Source organism: Mesoplodon bidens (genome assembly GCF_964165515.1).
Source record: "Mesoplodon bidens genome assembly, chromosome: 2".
Classification (NCBI taxonomy): domain Eukaryota; kingdom Metazoa; phylum Chordata; class Mammalia; order Artiodactyla; family Ziphiidae; genus Mesoplodon; species Mesoplodon bidens.
Genome location: NC_138177.1, coordinates 180,894,975 through 180,917,465, shown reverse-complemented (window position 1 = coordinate 180,917,465; position 22,491 = coordinate 180,894,975). Strand labels below are relative to the sequence as shown.

The following is a 22,491-nucleotide window of genomic DNA, read 5'->3' as shown; positions in this document are numbered from 1 at the left end:
ATCGCCCCCTTCAGGTCATTCCCCCCCCAAGGGGCCATTGCAGCTTTCAGTCCTGAGTAGGACCCACTCCTGCTCTCCCCCAACAGACTCCTCCCACGGTTGGGGGAGGGCTGAGCCTTTACCCCCAGGGGTCCTCTCCACGCAGCTCCCCATCGGCTTGGCCCCCTCCCAACCTACTACCTCTGCCTTCCCTCCACAGTGCCCAGGGACGGGGGGTGGGCTTCGCCTGTGTTCCCTGCATGCCCTGTCGCCCTCTTTCCACTCTGGACTCCTGTCTAGACCCACTGATAAGACGGGGAATCTCGTCCACAGAGGGGGAGAAACCCCCGAGGTCCAGTCTGACCTTGGAGGGTTAAGAAAGGAAGCTTCTGACCTTGTAAGGTTAAAAGAGGTCAAAGGAATTTTTTAAGTCCTTTCTTTCTCAACAACACCTAGATTCCAAGCCTTTTCTCGGGCTGCAGAATCCTATTTTGAATATCAGAAAGGAGGTATTAACTTTTGTTTCCTTAGCATCCCCAGCTGTCCCCTCCCTCCCCTCTCCTCCCCTCCTCCAAGCTGATAAACGCTAAACAGGCAGCTGACACAGTACCCCTCACACCCACTTCCTCCAGGCCCTTCAGCCTCCCTTGCGGTTGGGTGTGACTGTGTCACTGGGTCCTGGCCAATGGAATGAGTGGGATGTGGGCCTCTTGCTAGCCTGGCTCAGGCAGAGCCCAGATGGAAGGAGCCTGGGTCCCTGAATGACCGTTTGGAGGTCCCCTGTGCATCAGAAACACCCATTTGGACTTCACATGAGCCAAAAAAAAGCGTCCATTGTGTTCAGCTCTTGGGATGTTGAGGTTTATAAGTTACAGCTGTGAGCTCTGAGCTAACAAAATAGCATGTCATTGTGTGTAAAGGCAAAATAGAACAACACAATGGTATTTTTTTCAAACTGTTACTCCTGTCTAGAGATATGATAAGATGGAGCCAGTCCTTTGATGGCTCATCCTCCCCCACCTGACCAGTGAGCGATGAGGCTTCATTCCTCAGTGCTACATCTCTCCCTGATGATGTCATTGTCCATAGTTGGGCTTCCTGTGTGCAAGTAATTCTCGAAAGACCTGTCTCTGATGTCCAGACCCACCTCTAGGGGCCTCCGTGCCTCAAAGGTCCCTCGAACTCATTCTGTATCAAAGCTACCCTGCAACTCGCCCCACCAGCCCAAATGCTGTCCTCTTCTTTGCCTGGGTGCTCAAGCTGGACACGCCCCTCCCTCCTCCCCACACCCCCCACCTTCAACCTGTCACCAAGCCCTGTTGGTTTTACCCGCAAATGCCTAGGCAATCCACCACCTCTGTCTCTCCACCATCACTCACATCCTCTCCCACCTGGGCAGTTCTCTAAGATCCTCCCTGGTGCGCCCACCTGGGCCCCCTGAGCCCTTCCAATCCACTTTTCCACTCTGAGCTACATGATCTTTGCAAAATATGAATATGATTTAGGTCACCCACTCCGCTGCACTGGACCCGTCTAAGCTTCTCCTTGTTCTTAGAAAATGACACAGTCCACGAGGCCCACAGCCTGAGCCCAAGCTGCCTCTCCAGCCCACCCCCAACTCACCTCGGCATCCCAGCCCCACTGGCTCTGTGCTCACCCTGCCCCCTCCTGTCACAGGAGCTCTGCACATGCTGCCCCCTCTACTCAGCGTTAGCACACCTGTCCAGTGTCATTTCCTCAGGGACCCCCGGCCCTCCCATCAAAGTCACCTCCCCTTATTATAAACTCTCCTAGAGCCACACGTCTTCCCCCAGTAGCACTTTGTGCTTTGTAATTTCACTACAGACTGTACTGTATAATTTCTTGCTTTGTCATTGATTCAATCCAGCTCCTACCCCAGGACCTTTGCACTTGCTCGTCCCTCTGCCTGGCATGACCTTCCCCCAGACATCAGCACAGCTAACGCCCTCACCTCGTCCAAGTCTTTCTTCAAATGTCACCTTCTGGGTGGGGACTCATCGACAACCCTATTTAAACTGCAGTGCCCCTCCCCCAACCCCCAGCCCCACACTCCCTAAGCCCCTTCTCTGGGGATGACTGTCTTCTGACTTACCATTTATTTGTTATTTGTCTTGTTCAATGTGTCTCTCCCTCTCTACAATGTCATGCCACAGGGCCAGGAACTTTTGCCTGTTTGTTCACTGTTGTATCCCTAGTCCCTAGGGTAGAGGTGGGAGAGAGTAGCCCCTGATGCATCGGTTAAGGGAATAAGTGAATGCAGTATAATATTTCTAGGCAGGGCCAACTTATTCTGTACAGTGGGCAGTGTCCAGAGCACACAATGCTTTTAGCGATCCTCAAATATGGGTTCATTTCTTTTAAAATCAGAAGGGGAAAAAAAAAAAAAGAACTCTTAGGCCAAGGGAAATGTTTTAATATACAGTATTAATATATTAATATATTCATCTTTAAACCAACACAGCTATAAAATAAAATTATATATATACTAATATAAAATTATTATATATAATTATAATATATAATTATAATGTATATTATATATATTTAATATATATAATTATATATATGTATATATTTTTTTTATGGAGAAAGGGGCCCACCAAGGCCAGAACGCCTCAGCCCGCGGAAGTCATAGCGGGCCTGTTTCTGGAGCTTTCCCTGCAGACTCTGCCGGCCTTTAAACTTCTGGAGGATGAGCGGCTGGCCAGGGGTGGGGGCCCTGCGCGGGGTCTAGCGCCTCCGCGGCGGACTGCAGGGCGGTGCCGCTTTAAGGATGCTCTGCGGGTACCGGCGGTAGGCGGCGAGGATGAAGCCTGGCGAGGATGCAGCCGTGACGTCACGGCCCCGCCCCGCGGGGTGATGCTGCAGGAGCAGCGGCGGGCAGGGGGCGGCCGGGCCGGGACCCGAGCTGCAAACGCGGCAGGCAGGACCCCGGCCTCGGAAAGGGATGCCTCCTGGCTGGACCCACAGGTACCTCCACTTCCTCCTGTGCCCTCCGCACAGCTTTACCGGCTCTGTGCTGGGAGAGTCGCGGCTTAGGCCCCAGGGTAATCAGAGTGCCAGGATTGGGACTGGAGGTTGGCACCGAGACCTTTGTTCCTCTTGGATGTCTAATTAATTGAACTGTCAGTGGAGCCCACGTCTCGCCCCCTGAGAGCAGAACTCTCCCGCCCTGAGAAGGGTAGCCGTTGGGTGACAGATTTATTTCACATTTGCAAGGAAAGAGATCAAACACTGGAATTTGCCCCAGGCGAGGCCTGTTCCTGGGTCACCTGGGCAGGTATCATCAGCTTCCTGTTCACCTCCCGCCAGAGGCTTAATGAAAGCTCTGGATGGCTGGGGCCCTGGTATAATCTGTCTCAGCATCCCAGGATTAAGTTTTTGAGGAGCACCAAGGATTTCTGCTTTCTTGTCAAGGGTAACATGTGCTGAGGCTGAAGTGGGAGGATTACAGCGGTTCGGTTCACTCTGTCCTTGACAAGTTGTTTGTGGGGTTATCATAATGCTTTTGTTTTTCAGCCTTTATAGGGAAGTAGAACCAGGTGCTGATGAAAGTTCAGTGTGTGCCTCACCAGGGGTTTGGGGATCAGTTTGGCTGTCAGGTAGGGGCCCGATTGCCACAGATCAAAAGTGAGAAGTGGGCGACATACAGTTGAGCAACTAGCTGATTAAATACATCCCCTGAAGTCCACAGAGCCCTTTGCTGGTCTGGGAAGATTTCCTTGAAGTATTAAGTTTAAGAATTGGTAGAAGGAAGAGCGGGGAAGGGCTGTGGCCCCCCGTCACCCCACAGTTGGAAGCCTGGTTTCACGTAGAGAAGTGAGGAAATGAGTTGAGGTCAGAGTGGGGTAATTTTAAGCATTCGAATTACATGGACATTGTTTATTTTTATTAATCAATTGCTGCTTAGTCATCCCATAACACAATTTGAGGGGTTCATTCCTTGAAACATCCTCTGTATTCTAGAAGCACAGTAGACCCAGCATATAACCTGGGGGGTCCAGGAATATGTGCACATTTTTGGGGGGCTGAGTGAATGGTAATACAGTGTGGTCGAGATGGTCTGATGAGTATTTGTATTAGTGTATTAAAATTCTATTTTACTAGTATACATTTTACTTTCTTTTTTTATAACATCCAAAAGTGAATTTTAAATAGTTCTTAGAATAAACTTTCGTGGACAGCTTTTAATATATGTATTTTTAAATAAAAGTGGTAATCCTGGGCTTCCCTGGTGGCGCAGTGGTTGAGAGTCCGCCTGCCGATGCAGGGGACACAGGTTCGTGCCCCAGTCTGGGAAGATCCCACATGCCGCGGGGCGGCTGGGCCCGTGAGCCATGGCCGCTGAGCCTGCGCATCCGGAGCCTGTGCTCCCCAAACTTGAAGGGGAAGCCTTAGTAAAGACTCTGCTCAAGCTCAGGTTTAATTCCGGTTTAGATGTGTGTCGGGGGCAGTGTAGGATGGAGGAGGCGAGGGTCTCACTTTCACTAGCTCAGGCTGCAGGCTGTGTTTAAAGCTGGAGGTGGTGGGCAGGTGATGGTGAAATTGTCACATCACAGGTAGAGACATGGACTATTTACAGAGTCCATTTTAAGTGGGTCAAAAATCCTCCCTTTTCAAAAATATACTTCCGCCTTATGCTGTGTAAGGCTAAAATTCTTCCAAACGGGGCCCATGGTTCTTCATTCTAAAATGAAAGGGAAGGTTTCTAACGCGTGTTCACTTAAGTTCACTTTATGGGGGTAAAATGCCAATAGGAAAGAGAGGCGTCGTGTGCCTGAAGGGGCAGGTAGAGGGGCACGGAGGGAGTTTGCCACCGAGGCAGGTGCGGGGCTGTGACCAGACAGGTGAAGTCAGGTTCAGCTCTCTGACACACCTGGGCTAAAGTCTTCCTTCTGACTTCTATCTAAGGAGACAGTCTTATTACACGGTGTTCCAGCGGGTCCTCTATTTCTATGATCTCAATGACTGAAGCTCCAGGGACAGCTAACAACCACCTGGGTTTTTGAAGGCAAGCCCAGCCAATTTTTCTCGAGTATTTACTGTGTACAAGGGCCTGAGTGAGACCTGTGAGGAGCATAAACAAGAGGCATAGCTTAAATTTTTTTTAATTTTTTAAAATCTTGACTTAATCTTCATAAGCAGATTATGTTTTGAATGAAGTATTACTTGTCTGCATGGTTCTTAGGCACCTCTGCCCTTGTTGTAGAGGAGAGCATGGGACTTTTTTAAGGTCATAAGATAAACCTTTTCTAGAAGCGAGAGCAGACTGATTCGCTGGTTATGTCATTCCCTGTCATCTTGGTGTGAAATCTACCTCTTAGCAAGTCTTCCTGGTCAACGAATCCCTTCTTGATGGGTTCATCTCTCATCACCACATTGCCACTGTGCCCAGCTGGTGCACAGAGCTCCTGTGCATGGGTGGTTCCCACTGCTTAGCATGTCTCTCCTCCACTGTTTCACCTAACTTGAGGACAAGAACTATGTCTTTCTTTTATGTCTATAAATTCAGTGTCTTGGTGTTCAGTACTCAGCCAAATGGAAGGATGGGTGGGTAGGTGGGCAAGTGGAAGGATGGATGAATGGATGGATGGATGGATTTGTGGATGGATGGATATTTGAAAGAGTGGATGGGTAGATGGGTAGGTTGGGTAGATTAGAGGACGGGTGGTGGATATGTATATGGATGGGTGGATATGTGGATGTGGATGGATGGGTGGGTGGGTGGGGAGATGGGTAGATGGATGGATGGATGGATGATGGATGGACGGATGGATGGATGGATTGGTGGATGGTTTGTTGCGTTAACATGATGTTCTGAATCCTGCTGGGACGTCTCTAGAATAAATCATTTCTACCACTGGTGTCTTTTGAAGAGAAGGAAGACAATCCCCGAGTGGGTGGGGCAGTGGGGGAGTTTGGGATGCACATCTGGAGTGATAAGGAATTTCAGAGCGATTCATAAAGAAGTTATCAACTAGCAAGAGTGTGATGGAGGGTGTACAGTAAGTTAAAGTCAGAAATGAGGGCCTCATTTCTAAAGCTTAAAAGCTAATTTTGAAAGAAAGCCTCTACTATTCATCTTTGTAAATAACAAGTGTTCTTGTAAGGAAACCTATCAATCTTGGGAATGTCATCTCAGGTTTAGGGCCTACTTCCCAGGAAGGACTCCAAAGGAAACTTAGGCGATTGCTTTTTTGTGATACAGATGGGGTGAGTTGTGTCAGAGAGGTCCAACCCAATGCAGATTGTCCCCCTCTCATGTTTTTATCTGTCTCTTTCCCTCTGATCTTAGTAGCTTTCCTCCCCCTGTGCTTAGTAAAATTGACATTGGCTAAAACACACAGGTCAACATGCTAGAATCTATTCCTTTAATATTTACAATCTAGATTAGTTTCTAAGCAGTGAAAACAGTTGGATGCCCAAGGGCAGGTCTCCGAGTGGCACACATTGTAAACCCCAGGGAGGTGGGGGACAGAGGGGGCAGGAGTGTCTGTGAATTAGCCTACACGCCTGCTAATTCCCTACCCAGGCGAGGGCGTTGCGAAAATTCCTCAAAAAAATAATTTGAGGATGGAGGAAAATCTATTTCTCACCCTCCCGGATTCTTTCTGTCCCTCCCCCCCCCCTTTATTTTTTTTGGTGTGTTGCCCTATAACAAGCAGGATTCAGGAGGTCGGTTTATTTCTTTAAAGAGAGCATTTCAAACACTATGAAAGTCTCAGTTCTCCTGACTCGACTGAAGATTCATTTGTCCAGCTGATGTAAAAGGAAAAGACTTGAACTCATTCGGCTGCTTTTAGGCTTGGGTCCTCCGGCTTAGGGTGGAGAAGAAACCCAGGTGTTAGGGACGGTGTGACTCTCCATCCCGAGAAGGAAGGGCTGTCCCCTCACCACTTGCAAAGCGCTCAGGGTGCCCGTGAGTCCTGTCTCCCCCCAGGGTGCCTGGTGTCCCCTTCTGCTCCCCTGGGGCCTGCAGGGAAGGGCAACATTCGCCCTGGAAATGGGCCACAGGTCCTAAAATAGCCTGGCAACCTTTGCGGCCAGAGGGCAGCCACGGGGCTCTTGGTGGCGCCCACTCTTCGTGGTTCTTTGCTGGACCCTCCCAGTAGAGCCTGTTTGGGGAACCGTCCCTTTGAGTTTTAGTGCAGGGACCTGAAGGACTTAATCCTCTCTCTGGCTCTGGTCTCCCTGGGCAGGTGGGCTGCCCCGATGCGAAAGTGAGGCCCAGGGACACCGTCCATACAGCAGGCTCCACTCTGGGGGCTCGGTGTCGGCTCTAAGGGTCCCCCAAGTGAACTCACCTTTCCCACGTGGATGGGTGAGCGGTGCCACGGGGGATGGAGGGACAGCGCCACCGGGACAAATGAGCTCACGTGGTGGAGGCCCCGCGGGTGACGGCTGCCCCCAAACGGGCTTTCCCCACAGGAGCACCCACCGGCTCCCCCTACGATGACCCCCCCGGTGAGCAGCGCCCCTCCGGGAGAGGCCCTCTTCCCCTCCTTGACCCCTCAGGACTTCTGGAGGCCCCCGATCGCCGGCTACTCGGGGTCCATGACCCGGCACATCAGCCACCGGGCCAACAACTTCAAACGACACCCCAAGAGGAGGAAGTGCATCCGGCCGTCGCCGCCCCCGCCCCCTAACACCCCGTGTCCAATCGAGCTGGTGGACTTCGGGGACCTGCACCCCCAGAGGTCCTTCCGGGAGCTGCTCTTCAACGGCTGCGTCCTCTTCGGCGTCGAGTTCAGCTACGCCGTGGAGACGGCGTACGTGACCCCGGTGCTCCTGCAGATGGGCCTTCCCGACCAGCTCTACAGCCTCGTGTGGTTCGTCAGCCCCATCCTCGGTGAGGCCCCGCTCGGCCCGGTCGTGATGGCCTCCGAAACCTCCCCAGAGGCTTCCAGAAACCTCAGTGGAGGCAGCCTGAGGGTCCCCAGGGGACAAGAGAGGGGCCAGAGTAAGTCCCCCAGTTGTGTGGGGCTGTAGCAGAACACAGGTAGGGCCGGTCAGACCCCGTATCTTAAGTGACTTCATCTAAACCAGATAAAGGACCAGACTTCAGTGGACCCCAAGGATTCCACCATCCCGTGCCAGGCGGTGTCATCAGAGCAGACAAGCAATACAGCTGGGGGTGGTTTGGGTCTGGGAGGTCCTGGTCTTTCTTGGATTCCCAAGAAGGTCATGGCTCCTTCGTGCCTTGTAGGGGCCTAAGTAGAAAATTTAAGGAGAAGCTGAGTGATTCCAAGAGTCTGTTTGTCTTTTGTTTTCTAGCTCAGGGTTCTGTTGCTGACTCTGAGTTTCATCATCTTATTCTTTTGATGCCCTGGGGACGTTTGAGTGCAGGTGTTTCAGGAACCTGATGAACCTGCTTCAATGTTGGTCCCTATGTACCATGGGGATCTCAGCAGTGACCACTGACCTGCTCTGTTTCAGGATTCCTACTGCAGCCACTGTTGGGTGCTTGGAGTGACCGATGTACCTCAAGGTTTGGAAGGAGACGCCCTTTCATTCTTGTCCTGGCTATAGGTCTGTTGTTTTGGAATTGAAATACAATGGAAAAAAGAAAAAAGGCCCCAACTGCTTCCTCTTAGGAAAATCTAAAAGAGTATTGACCAAAACAGTTATCCAGATCGTGTCACTGGTGTGGTGGCAGGGAGCACCCTGTAATCCAGTCTGGGTTAACTGTGAAAATATCTCATTTTGATCACTTTTTAAAAATGAGTTAAGAGGGGAGTTCCCTGGTGGCCTAGTGGTTAGGATTCCGGGCTTTCACCGCCATGGCCCTGGCTCAGTCCCTGGTTGGGGAGCTGAGATCCCGCAAGCTGCATAGCACGGCCAACAAAAAAAGAGTTAATAAAGTCTATATGATTCCTGCTATGCTTGATGAAATAAAAACCCAATCCAAGTGCTTAAGGTTTGATTAAAAAGGATTTCTTGGGGCCCTAAAGATTTCAGCCTGAAGTGGTGGCCGCCAGGGTCGGCAGGGCTGCGCTTCCCCGGTGACTTTGTTCTCCGTCCCCAGGCGCACTGCTGGGCCTCTCACTCTTGCTCAACGGCAGGGACATCGGGACGGCGCTGGCTGACACGGCCCACGACCACAAGTGGGGCATCCTCCTCACCGTGTGCGGCGTGGCGCTGATGGATTTCAGCGCGGACTCGGCCGATAGCCCCAGCCATGCGTACATGATGGATGTGTGCAGCCCCGCCGATCAGGACCGGGGCCTAAACATCCATGCCCTCCTGGCAGGTAAGGCTCTGTGCAACGGGGACAAAATTCAAAGACATGGGCGAGCACGGAATTGCTTGAAAGTGCATCTCTCAAACGACATATGTCAACAGTACACATTTTTTTTTTTTTTGCGGTACGCGGGCCTCTCACCGCTGTGGCCTCTCGCATTGCGGAGCACAGGCTCTGGATGTGCAGGCTCAGCGGCCATGGCTCACGGACCCAGCCGCTCCACGGCACATGGGATCTTCCCAGACCGGGGCATGAACCCATGTCCCCTGCATCGGCAGGCGGACTCTCAACCACCAGGGAAGCCAGGAATTGGTTTTTTATCTTATATAGACAGTCCCCAACTTATGATGGTTTGACTTACGATTTTTTTGCCTTGACAAAAGCTATACACATTCAGTGGAAACTGTACTTTGAATTTGAAGTTTGCCCTTTCCTGGGCTAGCGATATGTAGTCCGATCCTCTTGTGATGCTGGGCGGCGGCTCCCGTTCACCCCCGTGATCTCGAGGGTCAACAACCCTACGCTGACAGCCATTCTGTTTTTCACTTTCAGGACAGTCATCAGTCAATTACATGAGAGAGTCAACACTTTATTATAAAATAGGCTTTGTGTTAGATGCTTTGGCCCAGCTGTAGGTTGATGGAAGTGATCTGAGCGTGTGTAAGCTAGGCGGGGCTAAGCGGTGTTGTTCAGTAGGTTAGGTGTGTTCAGTGCATTTTCTTTTTTCCCCCTGTTTAAAAAATTGATGTATAGTTGAGTTACACTGTTGTGTTAGTTTCTGGTGTCCAGCAAAGTGACTCAGTTATACATATATTTATATATACATATATTCTTTTTCAGATTTTTTCCCTTATAGATTTTTACAAGATATTGAGTATAGTTCCCTGTGCTATACAGTAGGTCCCTGTTGGTTATCTATTTTATATATAGGAATGTGTATTCAATGCATTTTTTTTTTTTTTTTTTTTTTGCGGTACACGGGCCTCTCACTGTTGTGGCCTCTCCCGTTGCGGAGCACAGGCTCCGGACGCGCAGGCTCAGAGGCCATGGCTCACGGGCCCAGCTGCCCTGCGGCATGTGGGATCTTCCTGGACCAGGCCACGAACCCGTGTCCCCTGCATCGGCAGGCGGACTCCCAACACCAGGGAAGCCCTCAATGCATTTTCATCTTATGATATTTTCAACTTACAATGGGTTTATCAGGATGTAATTCTGTAGTAAGTACATGAAGATCTGTACTCTTCTGAATTGGGTTTTTTTTTTCCTCTTTTAAAATTGTGTTAAAATACACATAACATAAAATTTACCATCTTAGCCATTTTTAAGTGTGCAGTTCTGTGATACTTTCACACTGTTGTGTAGCCATTACCGCCATCCATCCCTGAAACTCTATAACCATCAAATAATAACTCCCCAATCTCCCCTCCCCCAGCCCCTGGCAACCACCATTCTACTTTCTGTCTCTACAAATTGGACTGCTCTAAGGAACCGATGTGAGCGGAATCAAACAGTATTTGTCTCTGTGGCAGGCTTATTTCACTGAGTATAATCTCCTCAGGGCTCATCCATGTTGTAGTGTATGTTAGGATTCCTTACTCGTTTAAGACTGAATAATATTTCATTGCATTTATAGACCACACTGTGCTTATCCATTCATCCTTTGATGGACACTTGGGTTGCCTCCACATCTTAGCTATTCTGAATAACACTGCTGCGAACATGGGTGTACAAATATCTCTTCAAGACTCTTCTTTCAGTTCTTTTGGGGCCACTACCCAGAAGTGGAATTGCTGGGTAGTTCTGTTTTTAGTTTTTTGGGGAGCCTCCTTCTTGTTTTCCACAGCAGCTGTACTATTTTACATCCCCACCAACACTGCACAAGGGTTCCAATTTCTCCACTTCCTTGTCAACTTACTGTTTTCTGGGTTTTTTAAAATTGTTCGATAGTAGCCATCCTAATGAATGTGAGGTTATATCTCACTGTGGCTCTGATTTGCATTTCCCTAATGATCAGTGATGTTGAGCATTATTCCATGTGCTTGTTGGCCATGAGTCTATCATTGGAGAAATGTTTCTTCAAGTCCTTGCCCATTGTTTGAATCAGGTTGTTTGATTCTTTGTTGTTGAGTATAGTTCCTCAACTGTGCAAATGTATCGCTTCGATCATTTAAAAAAAAAATAGTTCATAAAGTTCTCGCACATCTGACCTTGATTAAGTGTCACCAAACTGCAACTGTATCTTCAGAAGGAGTGGGGGAAGCTAATTAGGACCATGAATGTGGAAAGTTAAGAATAATAAAGCGGGGGGGGCAGCTGGATATGAAATTAAGAGACCTGTAAGAAGAGTCTGGAACAAATGAAGTTCTACAGAAAGCCATTAAATAACCAGATTCAGGGTCATGTCCCACCATAGGGACATGTGGAAGGTTGGGCTGAATGTGTCTGAGTCCAGGCCTTTCCACAGGCGATTCTGTTGAAAAGGCCAACTCCTGGCATGGCTGGATCTCCCCAAGTGGCGGGGAGGGAGGGCCCATGCTGGTCGGATGCAGGTTCCCCTGCATCGCCAAGAGTAAACCAAGAGTTTTACTCATCCCAACCAGTAGCCTGGTCAGAATATAGCTGGACTCGAAATAGAAAAGCACCTAGGATGCGTGATGTGGCTGCAAAGGGGCTGGGCGGGTGGAGCCCTGGCGCCTGGTCTTGCTCTGCCGTTGGGAGCCCAGAGCTGGGTGGGAGGAAATGGCACTTTCTGGAGATGAGAATGTCTTTTGCCACTGGCCGGGCACCATGTGGCATCACCTACATTTTCATGTTGTGCTGTGTGAACCATTGGCTGTTTGCTGGGTCCCTGAGGCCGTGGAATCAGTGAGCGGGATCAGAAGAAAGGACCAGATTCCTGCAGCCCTCCTGTTCCCTGATGGCTCCAGGGCCCGGAGAGCTGCCACCAGGGGTGACCCATGAGGGGTGACTTTCTTTCTTTCTTTTTTTAAAAAATAAATTTATTTATTTTATTTTATTTTTGGTTGCGTTGGGTCTTCGTTGCTGCACACGGGCTTTTCTCTAGTTGCGGCGAGCGGGGGCTACTCTTCATTGTGGTGCGCGGGCTTCTCATTGCGGTGGCTTCTCTTGTTGGGAGCACGGGCTCTGGGCACACGGACTTCAGTAGTTGTGGCTCACGGGCTCAGTAGTTGTGGCTCGCGGGCTGTAGAGCACAGGCTGAGTAGTTGTGGAGCACAGGCTCAGTAGTTGTGATGCACGGGCTTAGTTGCTCCGCGGCATGTGGGACCTTCCTGGACCAGGGCTCGAACCCATGTCTCCTGCATTGGCAGGCAGATTCTTAACCACTGCGCCACCAGGGAAGCCCAGGGGTGACTTTCTTAATGGTGGTCAGGCCCAAGGACAATGTCGCCAGGTGAGCAAGACAGGGGTGGCCACGCGAATTCCCACGTGCCCACGTGCAGTGGTCTGTGTGCTGGGGACCAGGTCTCCCACGTTTACACAGCGCTGAAGCTGGGGGAGGGGCAGGACTCCAAGGGGACAGGTGACCCAGTGTCGACACTCACTTTCGGTCTTCCTAAGACGCTGTGTGCAGAGGGGACCAGAGTGTGGGCAGGTGGTCATCATGCCCTGGCAGGCGGCCCTCAAGGGCAGGGGACCGGGTCCCCCAGGGTCCCCCTGGAAATCCCATTCTCTTCTCCTTTTCTTTGGGGTGTGGGTGGGACAGATAATACATCCGGGTCCTTGGGGTGGATTTTACAAGTCAAGTAAGGAAGCGAACACCTTCCTCGGGGGCTTTCTTCCCCCCTCCCCGCCCCGCTTCTCTCCCCAGGTCTCGGAGGAGGGTTCGGATATGTGGTCGGGGGGATCCACTGGGATAAAACCGGCTTCGGGAGAGCCCTGGGTGGGCAGCTGCGGGTCATTTACATCTTCACGGCCGTCATCCTGAGCATCACCACCGTCCTGACCCTGGTCAGCATCCCCGAGAGACCCCTGCGGCCCCCGGGCGAGAAGAGGCCGGCCATGAAGAGCCCCAGCCTCCCGCTGCCTCCCTCCCCTCCTGTCCCGGGTGAGGAGGGCGCCGGCCAGACAGTCCCCTGCCCGCCGGCCAGCAGCCTCCACACCAACTTCTCCAGCCCCATCTCGCCGCTGAGCCCCCTCACGCCCAAGTATGGCAGCTTCGTCAGCAGGGACAGTTCCCTGACGGGCATCAATGAGTTTGCCTCGTCCTTTGCCACGTCCAACATAGACAGCGTCCTCATCGACTGCTTCACGGGTGGCCACGACAGCTACCTGGCCATCCCCAGCAGCGCCCCAAGGCAGGCCATCAGTGTCAGCTTCCCCCAGGCCCCCGATGGCTTCTACCACCGGGACCGCGGCCTTGGGGACCGGAGGGACGTTGCCCTGGCCACCGGCCCCGACGGGGACGTGCTGAGGGTGGGCTCCTTGGACACCTCCAAGCCGCGGTCGGCTGGCATCCTAAAGAGACCCCAGACCCTGGCCATCCCGGACGCAGCCGGAGGAGGTGGCCCCGACACCAGCAGGAGAAGGAACGTGACCTTCAGTCAACAGGTAAAAGCAAACGTCCGGGGGCCGGGGGAGGGGGGAACCAAGGGTCATAGGGCACTGTGCGCGGTCCCCCCTCGTCAGATGATCTGGAAGGAAATTCCCGGCCCATCTGGGCATATCAGTCAGAAAGGACGGGTCTAATAGATGGGCCTCAGGGACATCCCCATCCTCACATCCTCATCCTCTTCATCCTGTCAGTGCTGAGATTCTGGGCCCGATGTGAGCCCACAGATGCATTCAGGGTCTCTGCTAGGGGTCGCACTTTAAGACACTGGCCACAGCAAAGGGGTGGCTCTTTTAAACACCCTTACATTTGCCCAGGGGTAATCCGGTGAGTTTGTTACAGCATCACGTGTACTGTGGTCATTCCTAGTCTTTTCCCCGCCGCGTCCAGCCCACTTTGGCCGTGTGCACCCAGTGCCAACTGAGCTAAGTCTTGCTGAAGGACAGAAACAAAACATAAACCCTGGCGGCTGTTTCTGGGGGCCTCCTTCCCTCCCCAGGTGGGCAACCTTAACCAACCAGCCCAGAGGCTGTCAATACTCTGGATCCCAAAGGGCGCAGGCATGTTCTGGGAAGGAGAGAACCTTCCAGAAGGCTGTCTGTGTTGTATGTAGGACTGGCTGGAAGGCCACGAACTGACATGTGGGATTTTAGCTGCTTTCAGAGTCCGTGATCTTGGAAGAGGCTACTTTATATTAAAGAGAGTTATTCTCTCATTTAAAAGAGACGTGAGGGCCTCCCTGCCCTCAGGGGCATCCAGAGGATGAAGTTTCCTGAGCAGAAAGCCTATGACCCTTGTTCAGCCTGCACAGGACCCCAGAGGGGCAGTTCTGAACGCGGGTGACCTGTACATGCCCCTTGGACACGGCTGCCACGTGGCCGTGTCTCCCGTGAAGCAGGCCCCGCCCTGCTGGCCCGACCCTCCGTCAGACATCCCCACCCACACTCCCGTGCCTGGAAGACCCCCTGATTTCGTGGGAGGCTGACACTTGGAGGTGGCCACGCATGTTCGCTTTGTTGTTAAATTCTGAAGCTTAACCGCGCCTCCTTTGTGTTACCGTGAGCCGGTCTTAGGGTCACTTCTATCGTGTCTTAAACTCAATGTCATCCCATCTCGAGGAAGCGCTCTGTACAGGTGGGTGCCAATCCTGCAGGGAAGCATCCAGGTCCCCGTGGGCAGCATCCACAAGCTCAGATCTGGAAAGCGTTTGAAGAACTGAAAATCACCAGAAGAAATCCCATCCTTGGCAAAGGAAAGCCACTTCTCTAATTGCTCGAGTCAAGGGCATGTCATCCTCATTCCTAATGACAGCAGAGCAGTTCATCAAGCCTTTTGTCAATACTGGGTCATCCTGTCCTGTTTCCCGAAATTCCACCTGGCTTCTAGATACAGTCCTTAAATTCTGGTTGAAAAATCTCTTCTTAATCCTTTTAAAACTTTCCGTTCTCAAATCAGTTTTGGAGGAAGGTAAAGTTCATGAGCTAAATATGAACACATCTGCGCTCAGCCGGGACATAGGTGTCAGTTGAAGTCTTCCTCCGGCAGCTGGGGGTGACAAGCTCTGTTGATGCAGCTGCCCTTGGAACCGGCATCGTGGGCTGTTCCCTTCCTTTTCATTCACCCAACCGGAACGTCCAGGTGCCGACCCAGCACAAGCTCCCGCGTGGACCCAGAGTAAGGCACCTTCTCCTCTCCTGAGATGTCTAGCTCCCAAAGGCATCCGTTCGCCTGGCTGCTGTCTGCATCCCCAGCCCAGGCGGGGCCACGGTGGGGCAGGGCCTTGTCATTCCGGGAACAGGCGGCAAACTGAGCCAGTGAGCGTATTTGGCGATGGAGTTGCCTTGACAGATGCTGGTGACGTGGAGCTGCCTGGGTGCCCGGCTCCCTCCCTGCATGGGCTCTGTTGGCCACCCTAACCCCTGTGTAGGTAGGAGTCCACCTGTCCAGATGCCCTGTCACCTTGGACTCAGTCTCCTACATCCTCTCTTATAGAAAAGATGAGACTTCGTAATGTCTGAATTTCAACTGACCCGTATTTCTTTTCTTTCAAATGTATTCCACGTTTGGCAAGGTCTTAGCTTACTCTCTGTGGCCCAAAGGCAGGCACCGCGGAGGGAAATTCGATTCTCAGCCGCTCCCGTCTCTGAAGAGACACCTTAAAGTCATTTCTCTCTTTCGGGTGGCGTTTGGTGCCCAGTTCTCACCGTCCAGGAAGACAAACCCTCCCAGCCTCTGGGTTTGTGTTTCTGATTCACTCTCTTATCGAAGCAAAACGCACGCTTCCGAGGGGTGCCTGGGGTTTGATGCTCTGAGGAGAAACTTTTGGGGGCTTCCCTTGCAGGTGGCCAATATTTTACTGAATGGCGTGAAATACGAGAGTGAGCTGACGGGCCCCAGGGAGCCGTCGGGGCAGCCGCCGTCCATGAGGCACCTCTGCTTCACCATCTGCAACATGCCCAAGGCACTGCGGCACCTCTGCCTCAACCACTTCCTGGGTGAGCTCGCGGCGGAGCCTCCCGCGTGTCCTGCCCACCTCGGGTGGCCCTACGTGAGCGGCAAGGCTCCGGATGCCTGGAGGCCTCTCCCCTCCACTCGGCCTCCCCAGGCGTCGCCAGGGGCAGGACGTGGTGGGGACGGGCGGGGCAGGGGGCCGCGGGGAGGGCTTTTCTCCAGGAAGAGCCGGGTCTCCACGGAGTCCAGAGCCTCAGGACCAAAAGCTCTTCGGGCGACTCACAATTAAGGGGGCATCACTTTCCCACTAGTGGGACTTGTGTCTTAAGCCAGTTTGGACCCCTCACGCTTAGAGCTGAGACGTAAACACACACAGACACACACGTCTGGTGCTGGTCTCACGTTCACAGGCTCGGCTTTCGCACGACTACCGAGAAGCCCCAACTTGCGTCCCATGCCCTTCGGTGTCTCTTTGCTGTTGGGTTGTTGACTATCTGAGGATGATGAGGAATCTGAGATAATCTAGGCTCTCAAACATTGTGGGATGTAAATCAGAATGACCTTCTAGAAGGCAATTTGGCAACAGGCAAGAATCTTAAAAATGCCCATCACCTTTATCCCAGAGATCCTACCTACTTGGTGTTCTTTGCAAGGATGTAGTCAGAGGTTTTATCACGAATATGTGTGCGAGGTATTTATCACAGCAGACTCATGATAGCCAAAGACTGGGATGGGGGAAAGGGTAAATGTCCAACAATGGGAAGATGGATCCGCACTGTGAAATATTTTGCTGCCATTAAGATGGGGCTGTTTAAGAATATTTAATGGCATAGGGAGCATGCGTGATAATTACTGGGGTTCAGGAGACCCCATAAATTCCACCTCCTTCCTCTATAAAAGAGGAAATGCACGTGGAAATCAGAGGAAGGAGCACTGTGGTTTTCTCGGTAACAGAGCAAATTAGATCTCTATCAACACTGGCCCTTCCTAATGGATTCCTCCCAGGTAAACGGGTGACCCCTGCCCCCGCACTGTGGCTGGAGCCCCACTGGCATTTTCTCGCCTCCCCTGCAGAGGAGGGGGAAACAGGAGGAGCTGAGGCTTAGCTTTCCTCCCGGCAATAACGTTCAGAGAAAGAACAGAATACAAAACCTTCACGCGACAGAGCCTATGTTGTAAGAATATATATTTTTAAAAATAGGGTAGGAAACCTACAAAATTTTAACAGCGGTAAAGTCATGTCTGCGTGGTGAAGCTATAGGTAATTCCTTCTTTAAGTTTTGAATTGACAAAACTCATGGGCTCCTTCAATCATCGGTCGAAACCACCTGCTGGCGGAGGAGGGGCCACGGGCCAGCGCCTGCCCAGCGGTCACCAGCCCGTCTCCCCTCCCAGGGTGGCTCTCCTTCGAGGGGATGCTGCTCTTCTACACGGACTTCATGGGCGAGGTGGTATTTCAGGGGGACCCCAAGGCCCCGCCTACGTCGGAAGCGTATCAGAAATACAACAGCGGGGTCACCGTGGGCTGCTGGGGGATGTGCATCCATGCCTTCAGCGCTGCCTTCTACTCAGGTACCGGTGGGCTGGGCTCGGCAGGGCGGGGCCTCCGTGGGAGTGATATGGCCCTGGGCAGGGTGGCTGGTTGTATCTTTACAGCTGCAGACACAGCATCCCAATCTGGGGGGAGACAGCGCTGGCTTTTTCTCCGTTATCCAGTGACCTGTCGTCAGGGGTCAGCTGGGGACGCTGCCTGGTGCTGCGCGGCGGGGCAGGGCCAGGTGGGGACGGGTGTGTGTCCAGCCCTGAGTAAGCAGCTGGCCAGGAGGGGTCAGACCCATAAGCGAGGGACACGTGGGGGCCCAGGGACAAACCACGAGGTCACTCCCGGGGGGTGTGCCATCCACCTGCCACCCCTACCCCATCCTTCCCATGTCGGTTCTCGTGGTGGCTGGTCCAGAGGGAGGGAGGGTGCGGTTTTGACCGGGGGGACAGCTAGAGTGGGGCTGTGGAACACGTGGGATGGGTGCAGGGAGGCCGAGACGACCCTGAGGTTTGACTCTGGGTGCCCCACGGACCTAGGACGCTGTGCTGAGTGCCTGGGGGTTCCGGGGCGTCCCAGTGGTGGCCTAGCTGGCGGCGCACAGCCCCCAGACTTCATCTCAGGGGTCCGCCCACGTTGTCAGTAAAAGGCCAGAGAGTCTGGCCTCTTGGCCTTTCCGGCCACAGGCTCTGGTGGGGCGACCCGGCGCTGCCCTCGAGGCAGACGAGGCATGATGAGACACGGGGCCGAGTTCCAGTAAAACTTCGCTGATGTGCACGGGATTTGGATCTGTATGATTTTCATGCGCCACAAAAGATCTGTCCTCTTAGGACTTGTTTTAAACATTTAAAAATGTGAAAACCATTCTTAGCTCCGGGTGGTGCACAAACAGGCTGCAGCCCAGACTCAAGCTGACGGCTGCAGACTGTGGACCCCGTTCGCGAGCTCCAGCCCCACCGTCAGGACGGTGACTTTTGTAGGAGGTCGAGGGACCATATTATTAAGAAAGAACTTGGCTCTCGCTGGCGGACCCGGCGGGCCTGGGTGTTCGGTGGCACCAGGACCTGGGGAAGCGGCCGCGGGGTATTTGGCTCTAGAAAGGGGTGTCCTGCGGAACCCGAGCTGCCAGGCCCCTCAGGGTCCTTAGACACTGGCCGGCCGGGGTGGGGCTGTCGGTGTCCTTGTGTTAGGAAAGCGACAGAAGCACTACGATTTGTGCGAGAACTCAGGGTTCAGCCGCAAACCCTAAACTCTCGAGCCTCTTTGATCTTTCCCCCCAAAGACCCCTTCACTGGCTGCAGCACTTGGGGGCCTCCCCTGGGTGTGAAGGGGGCCACCCCAGGTCCTGCCGCCCAGCCGGACGACCCCATCAGTGGTCCCTTGGTTCCCCGGGGCCCCCGATCGTGTCTCCCGGTCAGGGACAAGCCGCGTGCCGGCCTGGTGGGCGGCCTGGGGCCCCAGGCGGGGCGCTGCTCACCTTCCTCTCTGGGTCGCAGCTATTCTGGAGAAGCTGGAGGAGCACCTCAGCGTCCGCACGCTGTACTTCATCGCCTACCTGGCCTTCGGCCTGGGGACTGGGCTTGCCACCCTTTCCAGGAACCTCTACGTGGTTCTGTCGCTCTGCGTCACCTACGGGATTTTGTTTTCCACCCTGTGCACCCTGCCCTACTCGTTGCTGTGCGATTACTACCAAAGCAAGCAGGTGAGTGCCGGCCTTCTTGCTTCGGGCCCCACGTCCAGGTGACTCTCCACCCGAGCAGGGTCCCGGGACCCGCTGCTCAGCTCGGGGCCCCGTTCAGATGGGAAGATATCAGGATAAACCCTGGCAGGAAGCTGCTCGCGTAGGGAATTGGGCGGTGTTGGGAGAGGTGCAAGGAGAGGGCTCTGCGGGGCTTTGGGGTCCGCTGGGAGCACGTGGGCACCAGAAACTCAGCGGTCGAGGTCAATAATTCGTGAATGTGGTTTTTGTGAAAATGAACATCAATGCCAAAAATCCACACTGAGCGAGAGATCGGGGACTTAAAGACAGGATAAGGGACAGGGCTGAGCCGAGTCCTGGTGGCGTCTGAGCCTAAAGGAAAACTCAGGAAAACGGATCCCGTCTTTATGTCAAATTTTTGTATTTTGTTCAGGGTGGATTTTCCCTTAACAGCTTTATTGAGGCAGAAGTCACCACAATGCCACACAGTTCACCCATTTCCAGTGTACGATTCAGTGGCTTTTAGTGTATTCACACCATCAATTCTAGAACATTTTCATCACCCCCAAAAGAAGCCCCCTCCCCGTCGGCCATCACCCCTCCAGCCCTCCACTCCCCTGGACGTTTCCCGTCAACGGGATCACATGATAGGTGGCCTTGAGTGTCTGGCTTCTCCCAGCCTCACGTTTTCGAGGCTCATCCACCCTGGGTATGAGTGGGTCCCTACCGCCTTCCTTCTTGTGGCCGAATAACGCTCCCATGGTAGTTTTTTGGCCGTGACTTTGAGGCTTTACAATACGGCACTGAAAGACCACCTTGACAGCTGCCTTTTCCACAGCCCCTTTAACTCCGGGCCCCCGGCGCCTCCCCCAGGCCTGGCCCCGGGGGCTGACTCTCCCCCTGGGCGGCGCTCAGCCTTGCACGTGACCTGAGGGCACTGTCCCCCTTGTCACCTCCCGGAGCCCCCTTCACCAGGGTACGCGGACGTGCTGGTTCTCGGTGGAGGGCGGCCCTGTCCCGCGGGAGGGGACGCTGGGCCTTGGGCCACTCGACCCCGCTGGAAGGCTCGGGCCTCTGCTGCCCGTCAAGTCCTCCAGACACGCGGTCTCCGCTGGGCTCCCCACGGCGGTGGCCCCCACCGGCTGGGCAGGTGTCCCCAGGACTCACGTGACACCAGTTCACGGATTGCCTTGCCGCTGCTGCGGGAACACAGCCTCGGCGGGGCAGGAGTTGTTCGGCCTCCCAGCGGGGAGCACAGCTGCATCTGGGAGGGGGCCAGGCCGGGCGGGACCCCGGGTAGCGCCCAGCCCCGGTCCGCGGGGTGCAGGTGGCCTGTGCTGGGGGCAGAGTCACTCCCGCTGCCACTTGGCTGCTCTGCTCATAGACCACGTGTCACCTCCGTCCCCAGCGAGGTGCCGGCTGGGGGCGGAGGGAGCCTGACATCCAAGGTGGAGGCCACAGGCCAGAGGAGCAGCGCCGTAGTCCCCGGCTCTCTGAGCGCGGCAGGCGTCGTAGCGACAAGGGTTCAGAGAGGGCGGAGCTGGAGCGGAGGGGCCGGGCCGGCCCTGCATCTCCTTTAGGGGTGGGAGACCCGGAAGAGCCATGCCAGCCCCCGCTGGCCGTGGGTTCCTTTCCTTGTCGTCATCTCAGAGCACAAATATTACTACAGTCTGGGCCGGGCTCCCTGTGCACGTGGGGCCCGGAGGACGGGAGCTGCTGGCATGGGTGCTGGGTCCCAGGGCCGCAGGGGCCTGGCCCAGCTGACGCACATCTCCGGTCAGTTCGCAGGGTCCAGCGCCGACGGCACCCGGCGGGGCATGGGCGTGGACATCTCCCTGCTGAGCTGCCAATACTTCCTGGCCCAGATCCTGGTGTCCCTGGTGCTCGGGCCCCTGACCTCGGCTGTGGGCAGCGCCAACGGGGTGATGTACTTCTCCAGCCTGGTGTCCTTCCTGGGCTGCCTGTACTCCTCCCTGTTTGTCGTCTACGAAATCCCTCCCGGTGACGCTGCCACCGCCGAGGAGCACCGGCCCCTCCTGCTGAATGTCTGACGTCCAGAGCTGTGGCTTCGGCCTCGAGCCTGGGCCTGGGTTGGGAGCAGGCCGGCCGGCGGAAACCCACAGGGCCCTGGCGGCTGGAGGCGTGACAGGTTTCCCGATGGGATGTAAATATGTGGTGAATCAATAAACGGCAGCAGCAAAGCCTGCGGTGTCCAGTGTGGCTCCCTGAGGGGCGAGAGGTCACCTGGGGATTGGGCCACTCGCCATGGGGACTTGGGGAGGGGGCTGTATCATTTATGCACATATATATATATATATATATATATATATATATTACCAGCAGCAGCTTTGCACCCCGCCTCCCACCCCTACCCCCTGCCCCGAAGACACCTGGCAACGTCTGAAGGTATTTGGGTTGTCACAACTTTCCTGCTGCCTGGGAGGCTGTAAACACCCTACAGTGGGCAGGATGACCACACACAGTAAAGAATGATCTGGCCCCAAATGTCCACAGTGCTGGTGTGCAGAGAGCCTGTCTAACTGTACAGTGCTTCCCAGAATAGAGTTAGAGCAGACAATGCTTTTGGGTCAGAAGACCTCACACCCATTCAGTCACTCATTTATTCATTCATTCATTCTCCCATCCATCCATCCATCCATCCATCCGTCCACGCACTCATCCACACATTCATCCATCCATCCATCCATCCGTCCATCCGTCCACGCACTCATCCACACATTCATCCATCCATCCATCCATCCGTCCACGCACTCATCCACACATTCATCCATCTATCCATCCATCCGTCCACGCACTCATCCACACATTCATCCATCCATCCATCCATCCATCCGTCCACACACTCATCCACACATTCATCCATCCCTCCATCCATCCATCCGTCCACGCACTCATCCACACATTCATCCATCTATCCATCCATCCGTCCACGCACTCATCCACACATTCATCCATCCATCCATCCATCC

General features: G+C 53.9%; 1 protein-coding gene across 2 annotated transcripts; it reads left to right on the top strand.

Annotated features, from left to right (window-relative positions):
* The first annotated feature begins 2,866 nt into the window (after positions 1 to 2,866).
* On the top strand, positions 2,867 to 21,700 carry SLC45A1 (solute carrier family 45 member 1). Of its 2 annotated transcripts, none has more exons than XM_081224968.1 (9): positions 2,867 to 2,970; positions 7,429 to 7,849; positions 8,437 to 8,529; positions 9,026 to 9,250; positions 13,071 to 13,810; positions 16,153 to 16,306; positions 17,658 to 17,834; positions 19,299 to 19,504; positions 21,283 to 21,700. In XM_081224968.1, exons 2-9 carry the CDS (start codon positions 7,453 to 7,455, stop codon positions 21,550 to 21,552), a joined length of 2,262 nt encoding a protein of 753 aa, XP_081081094.1. In that variant the 5' UTR covers positions 2,867 to 2,970; positions 7,429 to 7,452; the 3' UTR covers positions 21,553 to 21,700. The 2 variants fall into 2 exon arrangements, with proteins under 2 accessions (XP_081081094.1, XP_081081095.1); XM_081224969.1 differs by having other exon boundaries at positions 7,429 to 7,960.
* The last annotated feature ends 791 nt before the right edge of the window (positions 21,701 to 22,491 follow it).

Bases quoted from the DNA above. Each gene is read 5' to 3' on its own strand.
- SLC45A1 (XM_081224969.1), top strand. From the start codon at position 7,453: ATGACCCCCCCGGTGAGCAGCGCCCCTCCGGGAGAGGCCCTCTTCCCC. The intron at 8,530-9,025 runs GTCTGTTGTTTT...CTCCGTCCCCAG, and splicing joins CATTCTTGTCCTGGCTATAG to GCGCACTGCTGGGCCTCTCA. The intron at 19,505-21,282 runs GTGAGTGCCGGC...ATCTCCGGTCAG, and splicing joins ATTACTACCAAAGCAAGCAG to TTCGCAGGGTCCAGCGCCGA.